Source organism: Elgaria multicarinata, chromosome 22 (assembly GCF_023053635.1).
Source record: "Elgaria multicarinata webbii isolate HBS135686 ecotype San Diego chromosome 22, rElgMul1.1.pri, whole genome shotgun sequence".
NCBI classification, from domain to species: Eukaryota; Metazoa; Chordata; class Lepidosauria; order Squamata; family Anguidae; genus Elgaria; species Elgaria multicarinata.
This window is the reverse complement of record NC_086192.1, coordinates 5,354,836-5,368,608: the sequence shown is the minus strand read 5'-3', so window position 1 is coordinate 5,368,608 and position 13,773 is coordinate 5,354,836. Positions and strand designations below refer to the sequence as shown.

The following is a 13,773-nucleotide window of genomic DNA, read 5'->3' as shown; positions in this document are numbered from 1 at the left end:
CCACGGCCTGAGTTCAATCCCAGCGGAAGCTGGTTCTCAGGCAGCCGGCTCAGGTCGACTCAGCCTTCCATCCTTCCGAGGTCGGTAAAATGAGTGCCCAGCTAGCTGGGGGAAAGGTAACTGCGACCAGGGAAGGCCATGGCAAACCACCCCGCTACAAAGTCTGCCAAGAAAACGCCAGCGAAAGCAGGCGTCCCTCTAGGAGTCAGCAATGACTCAAGTACTTTGCACGAGAGAGAGGTTCCTTTCCTTTTTTTATTACCTTGTTAAAATGTAAAACATAGCAATCATTTTTTTGACTGTACCAATTTTTTATTGTTTCATAAATATACATGACATAAAAGCATTACATAGAGACATTACATCTAAGGAAAATGAAAAAAAAAGAGAAAGATGAAAGAAAAAAGTTAAGGAAAAGGAAAGAAGAAGGGGAGAAAAGAAAGGGGGGAAAGGCAATCTTTTTTTTAAAAAAATAAAAATAAAAATCCAGAATACCCTCAAGTAGCCAGATCTGTCCTCCAGATTCAGTGATAACAATTTCACGTCCTGGAGGCTGTTTGTACAAACCCTAATTTGCAACAGTACTATTTAATGGTATTGGAAATACAGTTACAGTACGTGTTTGTGATTGGTATGTGTGTGCATGCAAGTGTGTGCGCATAGCAAACCATGTGGGGGGAAAGTGGAGTTATTAGGCATGCTGTCTTTTTCAAGCAAACACTGCCTCCTAGTGGTCAAAATAGAAGGATAATGAAGTTTTAAGAAAGATATGTAATGAGGATTAGCTTAGTAAGTGAAGTAAATACGCGACAAAAGCCTTACTTGATAATCCATAATTCTGTGTTACCTTCTCTCAAATTCCAGTCCAAAAGAATATCCGCTAAGGATGCCTTAGCTCATCCATATCTTGACGAAGGGCGTTTGCGATATCACACCTGCATGTGTAAATGTTGTTTTTCCACTTCTACTGGAAGAGTTTACACCAGTGATTTTGAACCCATCACAAATCCCAAATTCGACGATACTTTTGAAAAGAACCTCAGTTCTGTCCGGCAGGTGAAAGGTCAGTGTTTTGAGTTGGAAAGTTTCCTTGGCCTTGTTTATTGTTGATTACTTGTTTGTTGTCTCACCAAAATAACAAATACAAACTTGGAACAAAATATGTGTGCATTATATTTATGTATATAATGTTATCTATGCTTAATATTTATGTATAAATATGTTCAGAACATGTTTTCTTCGACATCTGTATGGAAAGTACCTTGCTAATACCATATTTCTTCAATTCTAAGACGCCATCGATTGTAAGACGCACACTAATTTCAGTACCACCAACAGGGAAAAAAGCTTTGATTCTAAGAAATAATAATCGCACCCGCGATTCTAAGACGCACCCTGTTTTTAGAGATGTTTATATGGGGAAAAAGTGCGTCTTAGAATTGAAGAAATATGGTATTTGTGGGATCTGAAGTACGTAGCTATAAGGTGGAGGGTTCCCATTGTTTCATGGAATTCCAGCCACCCAAAATCTTGTGTTTTTAAAAAATAAATCTTGTGATTTAAAAAAATAATATTGTCTAACTCAGCCTTCTTCAACCTGGGGCGCTCCAGATGTGTTGAACTGCATCTCCCAGAATGCCCCAGCCAGATGTGTTGGACTGCATCTCCCAGAATGCCCCAGCCAGATGTGTTGGACTGCATCTCCCAGAATGCCCCAGCCAGATGTGTTGGACTGCATCTCCCAGAATGCCCCAGCCAGATGTGTTGGACTGCATCTCCCAGAATGCCCCAGCCAGCAGAGCTGGCTGGGGCATTCTGGGAGTTGTAGTCCAACACATCTGGAGCGCCCCAGGTTGAGGAAGGCTGGAACTCTTTGTTAGACAGCACCCAGGCTCTGCCCCTCTGAAATCGTTTTTAAAACATTTGTATTTCACTGTGCACACTTAGCTGTGATTTAGTTTAGTTTAATAATATGCCACTTTTCCACAACGTGGCTCACAATAAAGATTAAATAAAGGTCAGAATGCAGCATCCTGTTGTATAGGAGAAAGTGGTGCTTCAGCTACTTGGGACTGTAAAGGTTAAAACCAGCCTTTTGAATTGTGCTTGGAAACACACCAAGAGCTGATGCAGTTGGGTTAAATCTGGCAAGGTGCCTTCTCTATGCCCGGCCCCAGTTGGCAACCCGGTCGCCTGTATTGGGAGCCAGCTGCAGTTTCTGAGCAGCTTCCATAGGCGGCATGTTGCATTAATCCATCCCAGATGTTACCAGAGCGCTGCTAGCTGTGGCCAACTACCTCTGTCCAGGGAGGGCCTCATCGGTGGAGGCCTCCCATGGAGGCTTCTTGGGCTTCCCAAAGGCCAGGCTGAATCTAAGAGCAGACTTCAAGTTGTGAACTTCACCCTTCAGAGGAGTGCAAAACCCCATCCAGAACCAGCTGAACTCCACCTCTGAGAACAGATAATTTATTGGCCCTCATCTAGTCCATTATTTAGGGTGACCCTATGAAAAGGAGGACAGGGCTCCTGTATCTTTAACAGTTGCATAGAAAAGGGAATTTCAGCAGGTCTCATTTGTATATGCAGAGAACCTGGTGAAATTCCCTCTTCATCACAACAGTTAAACGTGCAGGAGCTATACTAGAGTGACCAGATTTAAAAGAGGGCAGGGCTCCTGCAGCTTTAACTGTTGTGATGAAGAGGAAATTTCACCAGGTTCCCCATATATACAAATGACACCTGCTGAAATTTCCTTTTCAATACAACTGTTAAAGATACAGGAGCCCTGTCCTCCTTTTCATAGGGTCACCCTACGTTATTGATGCATCATTTAAAAATAAAGTGTGTTGCTTGCTTCAGAATTATATTTTTAGTTATGCAAATTTAACTAATCAGTTAAGATTAGTACATTGATGGTGCTATATAAATAAATAAATAATAATAATAATAATAATAATAATAATAATAATAATAATAATTTCTTTGATCAGGCTCTAAATGCAGATCAGGTAGTTATTAGTGGCCATTTTGAAAACCCAAAATTTGAAAACTTACTTCTGTACATTTTGGGAAAATTCATATGAATAGGTTGGGAGTTGGGGGCCTCCTTCAACTTTTCTGATCTGGTTCAGGGGTGAATATTTTTCACATGCGTTGTCCAAATTCATTGCCGGCATGTTCCCGCTGTATCTGGAGCCTACAGTTTTCATCGGATTGTATGACGCTGGGTTTACTTTTTTCTTCCCCGACCCCTTCTTACTTTTCAGAAATAATTCATCAGTTCATTTTGGAACAGCAGAAAGGAAACAGAGTTCCTCTGTGCATCAACCCTCAGTCTGCTGCTTTTAAGAGCTTTATTAGGTAACTGTATGTAATCACATCTGATATTCATTCACCTTTCTTTAGTGGTACGGCAATTTTTTTTAAAAAAAACTGCCAACAACCTATATTTAAATTAAGTGTTCTGCAACAACTTTAGCTGCATGCCAAATTTATTCTCAAGGGTGCCTTAATTTTTACAAAAATAGGTTTTGTCACCAAGACCTGTTGCCATGCAAAAACCCACTGAAAATGAAACGGGAAGCTTTTGGCAGCTGGCTGCCGTAGAGTTTTCCCCATAGCTGTAATCTGCTTTGGGCTGATTTGGTGCTAAGAGTATTCCAGAACATCGTGGGTGTTTAAGGAGATGGTGGTTGCATGAGCAGCACACACCGGGTGGGGAAAAGTGTCCGAATGTGGACACTGAATAACATACAGTCATCCGTTATGCTATATATATATATGTATGGCTGGCTGGGTCTCTCTTGTCGTTAGAGCAGCCTTCCTCAACCTGGGGCGCTCCAGATGTGTTGGACTGCATCTCCCAGAATGCCCCAGCCAGCAGAGCGCCCCAGGTTGAGGAAGGCTGGAATAGTTGAATTGGGAGGGGCCTATAAGGCCACCGAGTCCAATGGCCATCCATCACCAAGACGGAGGTACCTGTACGAGTCCAGCAACACACACACCCCAAAAAAAATCCTCAGGGGGGAATCCCGAAACCAGCCAAAGGATTGAGCATGTTCAGCTGCCATAAAGCCATGTTGACAACGATGAGGTGCTTGAGTGCAATGTCTTCATCATGTGATTTTTAGCTGCTGCTTTAAGGGGCTCTCATGCTTAACATGTTTGATCATAATTAGCCTTAACAGGACTGCTTTGAATTTGCAGACAAGCATTTCTAATCACCATAGAACAGCCTTCCTCAACCTGGGGCGCTCCAGATGTGTTGGGCTGCATCTCCCAGAATGCCCCAGCTGGGGCATTCTGGGAGATGCAGTCCAACACATCTGGAGCGCCCCAGGTTGAGGAAGGCTGCGTTAGAGCAACCAAAGAACCCCAGAGGGCCTAGAACCGCTCTCCATTATCAGCAGCCCATGGGCCTGCAATCCAGCCAGATCATTGTCATCATCCAATGCCCTTTAGAGCTTACAGTCTGCATGTAGACATCAGAAGAAGGTCCTAGGGGAAAGTGGGGCTAGAGCGCAAATGCAGTTTATTTAGGAACATCAGAAGCTAAAGTCTACTGAGTCAGACTCTTGTTCCATCTAACCCAGTATGGTCAGCACTGACTGGCGGCAGTGGCTCCCGAGGGTTTCAGTTAGGAGTTTTTCCAGCTCTACCTGGAGACGCCAGGGATTGAATTTTGGACTGCCTGTAGGCAGAGCGTGTGCTCTCCTGCTGAGCTATGCCTCCTCTTGTGGTTAAAAGATCTATATCTCACCTATAGATCCAACTGTCTTCGAGACAGTTTGCGACACGTTCTTCTTCGTGGTCTCTGTGCACTCACACACATGGGCTCTGTGCCTTCTATAGCTAATGGAGGTTTTAGGCAGGGACCCTTCCCCCATCATTTACTGTGCATGTCCTAATGGTTCCCACCCAATCCGTCACTTCTGTTTTGACCGCTGTAGGGGCAACCTCATCAGGGAAGCTTCTCTTCAGACTTCACTCGTTGTTCAGATATTGGCATTTTTTCTAAAAAATAACAACAAACCCAATCACGTGAGGTACTGGTTCCTCTCTATTCGGCCCTGGTTAGGTCTCATCTAGAGTACTGCGTCCAGTTCTGGGCTCCACAATTCAAGAAGGACGCAGACAAGCTGGAGCGGGTTCAGAGGAGGGCAACCAGGATGATCAGGGGTCTGGAAACAAAGCCCTATGAAGAGAGACTGAAAGAACTGGGCATGTTTAACCTGGAGAAGAGAAGATTGAGGGGAGACACTCTTCAAATACTTAAAAGGCAATCACACAGAGGAAGGCCAGGATCTCTTCTCGATCCTCCCAGAGTGCAGGACACAGAATAACGGGCTCAACTTAAAGGAAGCCAGATTCCAGCTGGACATCAGGAAAAACTTCCTGACTGTTAGAGCAGTACAACAATGGAATCAGTTACCTAGGGGGGTTGTGGGCTCTCCCACACTAGAGGCCTTCAAGAGGCAGCTGGACAACCATCTGTCAGGGATGCTTTAGGATGGATTCCTGCATTGAGCAGGGGGTTGGACTCGATGGCCTTGTAGGCCCCTTCCAACTCTGCTATTCTATGATTCTTCAGTATTTCATTCTTTCAAGTTTTTTTTTATTTTTCCATTTTTGTTCACAATCTTGGAATCACCTGCAAGGGCGCATGGCCCTCCGGGCCCCTTTTAGAGAATGTGTGCGGTGCAGCAGTAGTCTGCTGCCCTCCGACGGTAACGCATTGTGCCTTTTGTGCTTGGGTGAGGGGCGCGTTGTGGAGTCATGCTCCCATTGCCCAGCATTTTTGAAACAGACGAGGAGGCATCGCTCCGACAGACGTAAAGCCGTTCTTTGGCGAAAGGCTTTGGAGGCAGTTGGCGGAGAAGATGCACGTATGGCTCAGTCACACGCTGTGGCCAAGCCTCAGATCAGCCAACTCACTCAGTAGGGGATAAATATCCTCTGTGCTCCTGGGCGCACAGGAATCGCCTCCCACGCTGGGACAATCCTTAACTTTGATCCTGCCTGAGAAACTGACCCAAAGAGTGAAGGCTCCAAGACCTGCAGTCCTGACTGGTGATTACGTCTTTCCCCCGTTTCTGTTGATCACCAAAGTACTGGACGGAACGGAGTGCCTACTATTCACCCCACGGTGGCCCAGGCAGGTGTGGTTTGCTCCACTGCTGAGGTTGTCAGGGAGGAATTACGTACGGCTCCCATCGATACCGACTCAACTCAAGGGAGAAGGTCGGACTCAACATCCTCTGCATGTTAACCCCCTGCACGAGGATATTTTGCCTCCACCTTTACGGAGAGTGGGAGAAGCTGCCAGAAAACCTGCTACTAAAGTTCCGTATTCTAGGAAACAGAACAAGTTTTCCTGTTTTGAAGCTGAGTGGGGACCCGCCCGGGTGTTTAACGAACCAAATATTGTTGTTTTTATGCGACCTCTTTGAACAAGGTCTTAAATATTGATTGATTAGAGTATACCTTGCTGTATTTTCTTGCTGTCATCAATTTTGTCGTAGGACACCTACCCGCCTCCGGTAAGTGAGCTTGCTAGTCACGCAGAGACCACGAAGAAGAAAGATAGGGGACTTACCTGGAACTGTAGTTCTTCAGGTGGTCATCTGTGCAGTCACACAACCCACTCACCCCACTGTCCCCTTTTCAGTGTCCTAATCAAATGCATTATGGTACCGAGAGGAGGTCCCTCAATATCGAGGCTGCTTTGTTGGTCTCGTCAGAACTGAGGCATAGGGCAGGAACCATTAGGACATGCACAGGAGATATCTGAGGGAAGGGTTCCCGCCTAAAAATGCCATTAGCTATAGAAGTGTCCCAAAACAAGTGTCCCATGTGTATTGAGTGCATAGATGACCTGCAGTTGCAGGTAAGCAACCTGTCTTTATAATGATGCAACAGATACACAAACCCCAACCCGCACAACCTAGCAAGCCCCTGCCAAAGGAAGTGAGGCAGGTGGCTACTAGGAGGAGGGCTTTCTCCGCTGTGGCACCCCGGTTGTGGAATGAGCTCCCCAGAGAGGTCCGCCTGGCGCCTACACTGTACTCCTTTCGTCGCCAGCTGAAGACCTTTTTATTCACTCAGTATTTTAACACTTAATTTTAACTTAAATTTAAATTATACTGTTTTAACTCTGTATTTTAACCTTATATCAATTTTGCTGCGTGGTTTTATCCTGGTTGTGCTTTTTATATTGTATTTTGTATTTGTATTTTTAACTTGTTGGTTGTTTTATGATGATTTTAATTTTTGTGAACCGCCCAGAGAGCTTCGGCTATTGGGCGGTATAAAAATGTAATAAATAAATAAATAAATAAATAGCAGCCCTTAACTTCCCTGGCCAATGCTCAAGGCCAGAGTGTGATTCCGTTCAGTTCTGCCATCCCAGGACAAATGGTAGCTGTAGTTGAGTGTAGCAGATAGTTGTAGCTGCTCCTTGTCTGTCTGATGGACAGGGCCAAGCTGGTCCCCTCCCTTGCTGTACTGCTCTTCCTTGGAGGCAGGGGCGGCAACTTCCCAGGATTCCTTGGTCCCCTGGCCAATAGCAGAGGCCAGAGCGTGCTTCCCTTCAGCTCTGCAGCCCCAGAGCAACAGTTATTTATATGGCTTTGTTTCATTCAGTGATGGGGGTGAAGCCAAATGCTTCACAGAAGAGGTGAGGAATGGGAGAGAGTTGGAAGGGAGGCATATCTAAGTCTGAGGTCAAGGAAATAAGGTGAAGCCGAGGCCGGGGAGACTTTAACGATAAGGAGAAGGAATTTGTGCTGGATGCAGAAGGGGTCAGGAAGTGATGGGTGTTGCATTCTCTGAGCAACAAGAGAGGGGACTGAATGACTCTGGAAGCAGAGTTTTGGACTAAAGTGAGAGGACAAGGGAGGAAGGTGCAGTGATCAAGACGAGAGACGGCTACAGCAAGAACCCAGCGTTTAAGCCAAAAGGAATAAGAGGAGGAGCCTGATTCCGTGTCTTCCTCTCGCTGAACCACCACATTCGCACATCTGAAAGTAGTGTTTTCCTCCAGCAACTGTGGATTCTGGGGCCCAGGGGCCTCTTTCTCTAACTGAGCCCTGCCCCATGGACATGTGGGCATGCGCCTTCTCGATGCATGTGGCGTTAGGCTTCTCTGTTCTGGGATGACCTCTTGCAAGTGAACGCTGATCTTCTCTGTCTGTTGCCTTCCAGTTCCACTGTGGCTCAGCCGTCTGAGATGCCGCCATCTCCACTGGTCTGGGAGTGAACGTGGAAGATATAATGTACTACTGAAGACATAATGTAGCTTTCCACTGGATTCTGGGATTTGCAATTCTGGAGGTTTAATCATTGCTTGTACTGTAATTTTACTAATGAAGTTTTAAATTAACAACCACTATCCTTGTACGATATATGAATAAGAGTTAGGAAAAGTGTTAACTAGGCTTTTGAATCATGTCAAGGGTGGGTTTGTGCTTTTAGAAGAAGAAAAAAATATTTTATCCAGAGTTGCACATGGGTTTTTTAATGAATTGTAGTGCAGCTGTGATCTTGCTTGGCTTGGAACAAACAAAAGATTGAACCAAATTTGTGGGAAAGTTGCTATTTTCTTGGTTTTTTGTTTTGGGTTTTTTTGGGGTGGGTGGTGGTGGTTTTCCTGTACTTTATTTCTCCTCGATTTAAAGTGAGATTGTGTAAAGGGATAAGATGTTTTGATATTGAGCCATTTCTGAAGGTTTTGGATTTTTCTAAAAAAAACAAATTAAAAAAGTTAGGGAATACAAAACTCAACCGCGACCAATCATGAAGCCCCGTCAGGTAGCAGTGGCCAAGCTTCAATGGGCAGTATTGCCTGATGGTCACAACCCTATACATAGCTTCTCACTAGCGCTGTGGTGGTGATTGTATACTGTTTTCCAATCAGATGTTGTAAGTAGAGAGAATGAGTCGTGACTAGGAAAGCTGAGACTTCCTTTTAAACCCCCCGCCCCCGGTATAAATAAATATATATAAATATATATATATATTTAATCTATTTTTATTAGAAGTTTTTCTGCTCTTTTCTTACATAAACCATGCCCCTTTCCCCCTAAGCATGCATCTGCAAATGTGTGTAAATAATTCCATTTCTGGGCTAATATTTCAAAGAATCTTGATATCCATTGCTGTGTATAGACAGAGAGAGAGAGAGAGAGAGAGAGAGAGAGAGAGCGCACGCGTGGAAGATAAAGTAGCTTGCACATTTTTAGGTCTGTGAAACTTTGTGATTTTTTTTTAAACCTGCACTGGACAGTTGGGTGAAAAAGAAATGAAATGCGGGGATGGGAAAGCACATAGGGAATTATGTTAATTGTATTTGTGTCATTAGGCAAAGCCGTGGAAGTCTTGAAATGTCACAGTAGTAAATACTTTTTATTTCTTTGGGGTTAATTCCTTTTTTTGTGTGTGTTCTGTTCAAACACTGAATTATTCTGTGCATATGTATATATATATATGAACACAAACTGAAGGCCTCTACCTCCTGGAGTTATACAACTTGTTTTGTTTACCTCCACATTATTTTTTTTTTTTAAGTTCGGTGTGGAGACTTGAAACTTGAATGTCCCTTCCAACTTTTATATTTAAAAAAAAGGCAAGAAAAATTGAAGACTGTTTTTCACCTGTACAAAGAAATAACAAATGGATGTTCTTAAATTTTGAACATTGGTCTGGGATATTAATAAAAATAAAAAAAACAAGAGAGAGAAACCTTGGTGTTTGTCATGGACAATTAACTGTTAAAGTTATTGTAAGTTATCTGTATTTAGCAGAGTATTTTCAAGAACAGTGATCTGAGCTGGAACTGAATACTATTAGTTAAGTTATGTTTTTTGGAAGTTTTAACTTCAATGAAGTAATTATTTTGCTGTGAAAGAGACAAACGTTGAATTTCTCGAACAAAGATGATGAAATATCTTTGTTTTTTATGTGGCTCCTGAGGAATTTTAAAAGAAGCAAAAACCAGCTGAAGCATTTCAATTCACTTGAATGAGAAACGTGTTTTAACTTAAATGAGCCCAAGAAGACACTGGTATGAAAGGTAAAATCTCAGAGGTTGGTCTGTTAAATGTGGCACACTTGCGGGTCACTTTGTACAATGTAGATTTTGAAGTACAGTGGTGAAAACATTAAATGTGACATTTGAAACAAAAAAACCTGTGACTGTCTCTTATTCTGTTCTCCATCTGGCTGAAGTGACTGTGGCTCCTCTCACTGATTCAGGCCTTAGCAAATGCAGCGCCCAGCATTCCTGGCCAGCAGATCCATACCAGCCGGGGATGATGGGTGTTGCAATTCCACACACCTTGAGGGCACGAGGTTAGGGAAGGCTCTTCCTTCGCGTCTTCTCCAAGGGAGCCATAGAGTAAGGTCAAGTGTAAGTCCTATTTAGAGAAGACCCATTGAAATAAAAGACTAATATAAATCACGGTCATCTCGACGGGTCTACTCTGAGTAGGACTTACAGTTGATCTTACCTGTAAGCTTCAACTGTTCCTCTTAACACTCCATCTCTGTCTCGTCAACTTGTCAAGCTTTTACAACTTGATGCTGTTTGGACTTTATACTGTTAGTTTTACCCTACCCTGCGCCTGTTTACCCTACCCAGTGCCTGTTTGCATTCTCTTCCCCTCCTTATCACTCTACTATGATTTTAATAGAATGTAAGCCTATGCGGCAGGGTTTTGCTATTTACTGTTTTATGCTGTACAGCACCATGTACATAGATGGTGCTATATAAATAAATAAATAATAATAATAATAATAATAATCTTGGATTTGGGGCTTCTACAACATTTACTTCATAGAATCATAGAATAGCAGAGTTGGAAGGGGCCTGCAAGACCATCGAGTCCAACCCCCTGCTCAAGGCAGGGGGTTCATAAAGTTGTCTTTGAAGCAGCTCTTCAGAGAATGCAGATTCACTGCTAGAAGCTCAAATGGTCCAGAAAAGGTGGACCACGAGGGAGCATACATACATACTTCAGAGTTGGAGGTAGCTTCCTATACCTTTCTGGACCCAGATCAAGGGCTGGGATTTCACCCCTGTATCCCTAATTGAGGTGAAAATTGTAAAACTGTGCTGCAGTTCATTCATTCATTAGGACCAATTGGACTGCATCAGTTCAGGTTGTAAAGCGAGGGAGCTGAGTTAGAATGTGGGACGTTGTATTTTTTTTTAAGTGCCTCTATAAACTCCCTGTATGTAGAAAACTAGGATGTTAGGAAAGGTTTTGGCATAATCAGGATGATATTTATGCCATAGGAATGTAGAATTTGGCTACTTGAGTATTTCACAGTTACTTTTTTAAAAGGTTACTAGCCCATATGGTTGCAAAGATATGCTTAATACTGTGTAAGCAATATGTTAAAAAAAAACTGGTTGAAATAGTGGTTGAGCAATAAGGTGTTTTGTCTGTGCAAATGCCTGTGTTTTATATAGGGTGCAAAGTTCAGCTTGCCTTGGCACTGATCTCTAGATAATCGGGCGCAGAATTTTAATTCTTTTAACACAAACTGCCCTGGCATGCTGTTTTTCTGTGTGAAGGGAGTTGTGGGTTTGAGTTCTTTATTTGTGGAGGGGCATTCATAACTTTTCTCCTCATCTTACAGACTGAAGTGGTATAGTCCAGAAAAAAGCTTTACTGCTTGACCTTACTTGAATGTATGAACTGGCGCTGAGCTGCTAGTTCTAATTCTTAAAGCGGCTCATTTTATAGGCACATACTTGGTTCAAATAAGCTACATACTTGCCCTGCTATGAATGAAAGAAGAGTAAAAATACTGTACACGGGATACTTAACAATACTGTAATCAAAATAGACTTGATTGATTGATTGATTATCTAGCATTTTAACAAACTTCTAAAAATACTTTTTAAGTGTTTTCTTTTTATGTGACAGTCATGCAGAACAGCAGTGACTTGTTCAAAGTGCTTCACATGCGTAAATCTTACAACAGCCCTGTATGGTAGACCAGTTGGGGATGGAGACAAAGGGAGTGGTTTGTCTAAGGCTGAGATTTGAGGTGTGGGCTCCCTGCTTGTAGATTCTTCTCTTGGTGACTGTACCCAGCTCCTTAGTTGCACTAGTGGAACTTAAAAGGAAACCCTAAGGATTTTGGTTGAAGCCAAATGATGAATGATACTCCACTTTCTTAAATAGTGGGCTGTACTTTATATGATGTATCCATTTGCCACCACGGTTGGGTTATATTGGAGGTTGTGGGCTGTACTCTGGAGGTAGCATCTCAGAGCTGCCCAGGCCACTTCTATGTGAGGAGCTGGACAGGAGGTTTCCTTAGAATAGTGAGGAATAGTGTATGTAGAATTCCAGCTACACTAACAAACGCCTCTCATGTTGCTTGCAGTGCTTGCAAAGAACTCAGGAATGAAAAGCGGTATGATTGAGTAACGAATAAAATATAAAGTTTAGGGCTGCAAACTTTCATTGATTTAGGCTGCAATCCTGCGACATGCCCTCAACGCTCGTAAGCCTCCTAATTCAGACGCATATGAGCACCCAGTGCAGAGTGGGAAGAGCGGCAGAAGTGATCACCACCTTTGTCGCTCCTCCCACTCTGCATTTTTGCTAGACGGGCTTTTTTGCCCATCTAGCTGGGGCATTTCGGGGAGAGAAGGAAGGAGGCTGGAGAGGCCTTGGGTTACCTCCTGTCCTGGTTTCTCTCTTCACTTCTCCTCCCTGCCCACTGGAATGCCCTCTTTACCCCTCCTCCAAGCGCAGTTCTTTTCATGCTGGCTGTGAGGACAGGGGGCGGAGCACGGATTCCTGGATCCAAGGTCAGAGCGTTGTCCCCAACCTCTGATCCAGGAATCCGAAGTATTTTATGGTACCCCACCCAAATAGTCTCTAGGGGGCATAGAATCGCTCCCTGCATGGGTTAGATGAGTTTAGGTTGGTGTAGTGTCCTAAATAAGGGACTGAGCTATGAAGTGGTAATTGGACAAAGCTCTCTTTCTCTCTCATCACTATATGGGATGATAATACTGACTTTGTTTACAAGGTTGTTGGAAGGATCACACAACTAGATAATGTGTGCAAAGTGCTTTGAAACCCTGAAGATGGTATACGAATGTTTAAGTATTAAATGTTTAAAAGCCATTTTAATAACATGGTTTAAAAATAGTCCCTTTGAAGAATGGTAGGAAATAAATCAAATAAAATGTGAATGAAATGAAAAAGGCAACTCTGATTAATCAGGAAACATAGTTAATATGTTACTTTTAATAATATTTCTGGAAACTAAAAATGGCAAGCACCATCTTGGAAGAGGCATTCCTCCTTCACTCTCAAAACCAGGATGGAATGCATTCTTCTAAGACACACACACAGCACCTTGCTTAAAAACTATAAATTCCTTTTTAAATCAACTCTGTTTTAGTCATATGCAAATATACAAAGTTTGAACTGATCGACCAGAAACTAATTTGTTTCATCAACTAAGGTTCCTTCAGTTGAGTGACAGACCTAATAAAGTTTAATGCTGTAAAAGACAATTGCCATAGGTGCTAAACAGTTCAAATGAAAAATGTGTGTTACTGCTGAAATCCTCTTAATTGTTGGTTAATCTGCGCCATGGGAGCTGCTTTGGGCCCTAATTGCTCACTACCTCCCAGGAGAGACAAGGACTCATCTTGTGTCCAGTTCTGGGCACCACACTTCAAGAAGGATGCAGACAAGCTGGAGCAGGTTCAGAGGAGGGCAACCAGGATGATCAGGGGTCTGG

The 13,773-nt window shown here is 43.2% G+C and overlaps 1 protein-coding gene across 4 annotated transcripts in view; it reads left to right on the top strand.

Annotated features, from left to right (window-relative positions):
- Positions 1-10,184, top strand: part of NLK (nemo like kinase) — a 125,891-nt gene extending 115,707 nt beyond the window's left edge. For all 4 annotated transcript variants that reach the window (XM_063146700.1, XM_063146699.1, XM_063146698.1 and 1 more), the window contains 3 exons: positions 865-1,063; positions 3,267-3,360; positions 8,203-10,184. In XM_063146700.1, the coding sequence (XP_063002770.1) occupies positions 865-1,063; positions 3,267-3,360; positions 8,203-8,257 (348 nt within the window). In that variant the 3' untranslated portion in view covers positions 8,258-10,184. The remainder of the gene's footprint in view (positions 1-864; positions 1,064-3,266; positions 3,361-8,202) is intronic.
- The last annotated feature ends 3,589 nt before the right edge of the window (positions 10,185-13,773 follow it).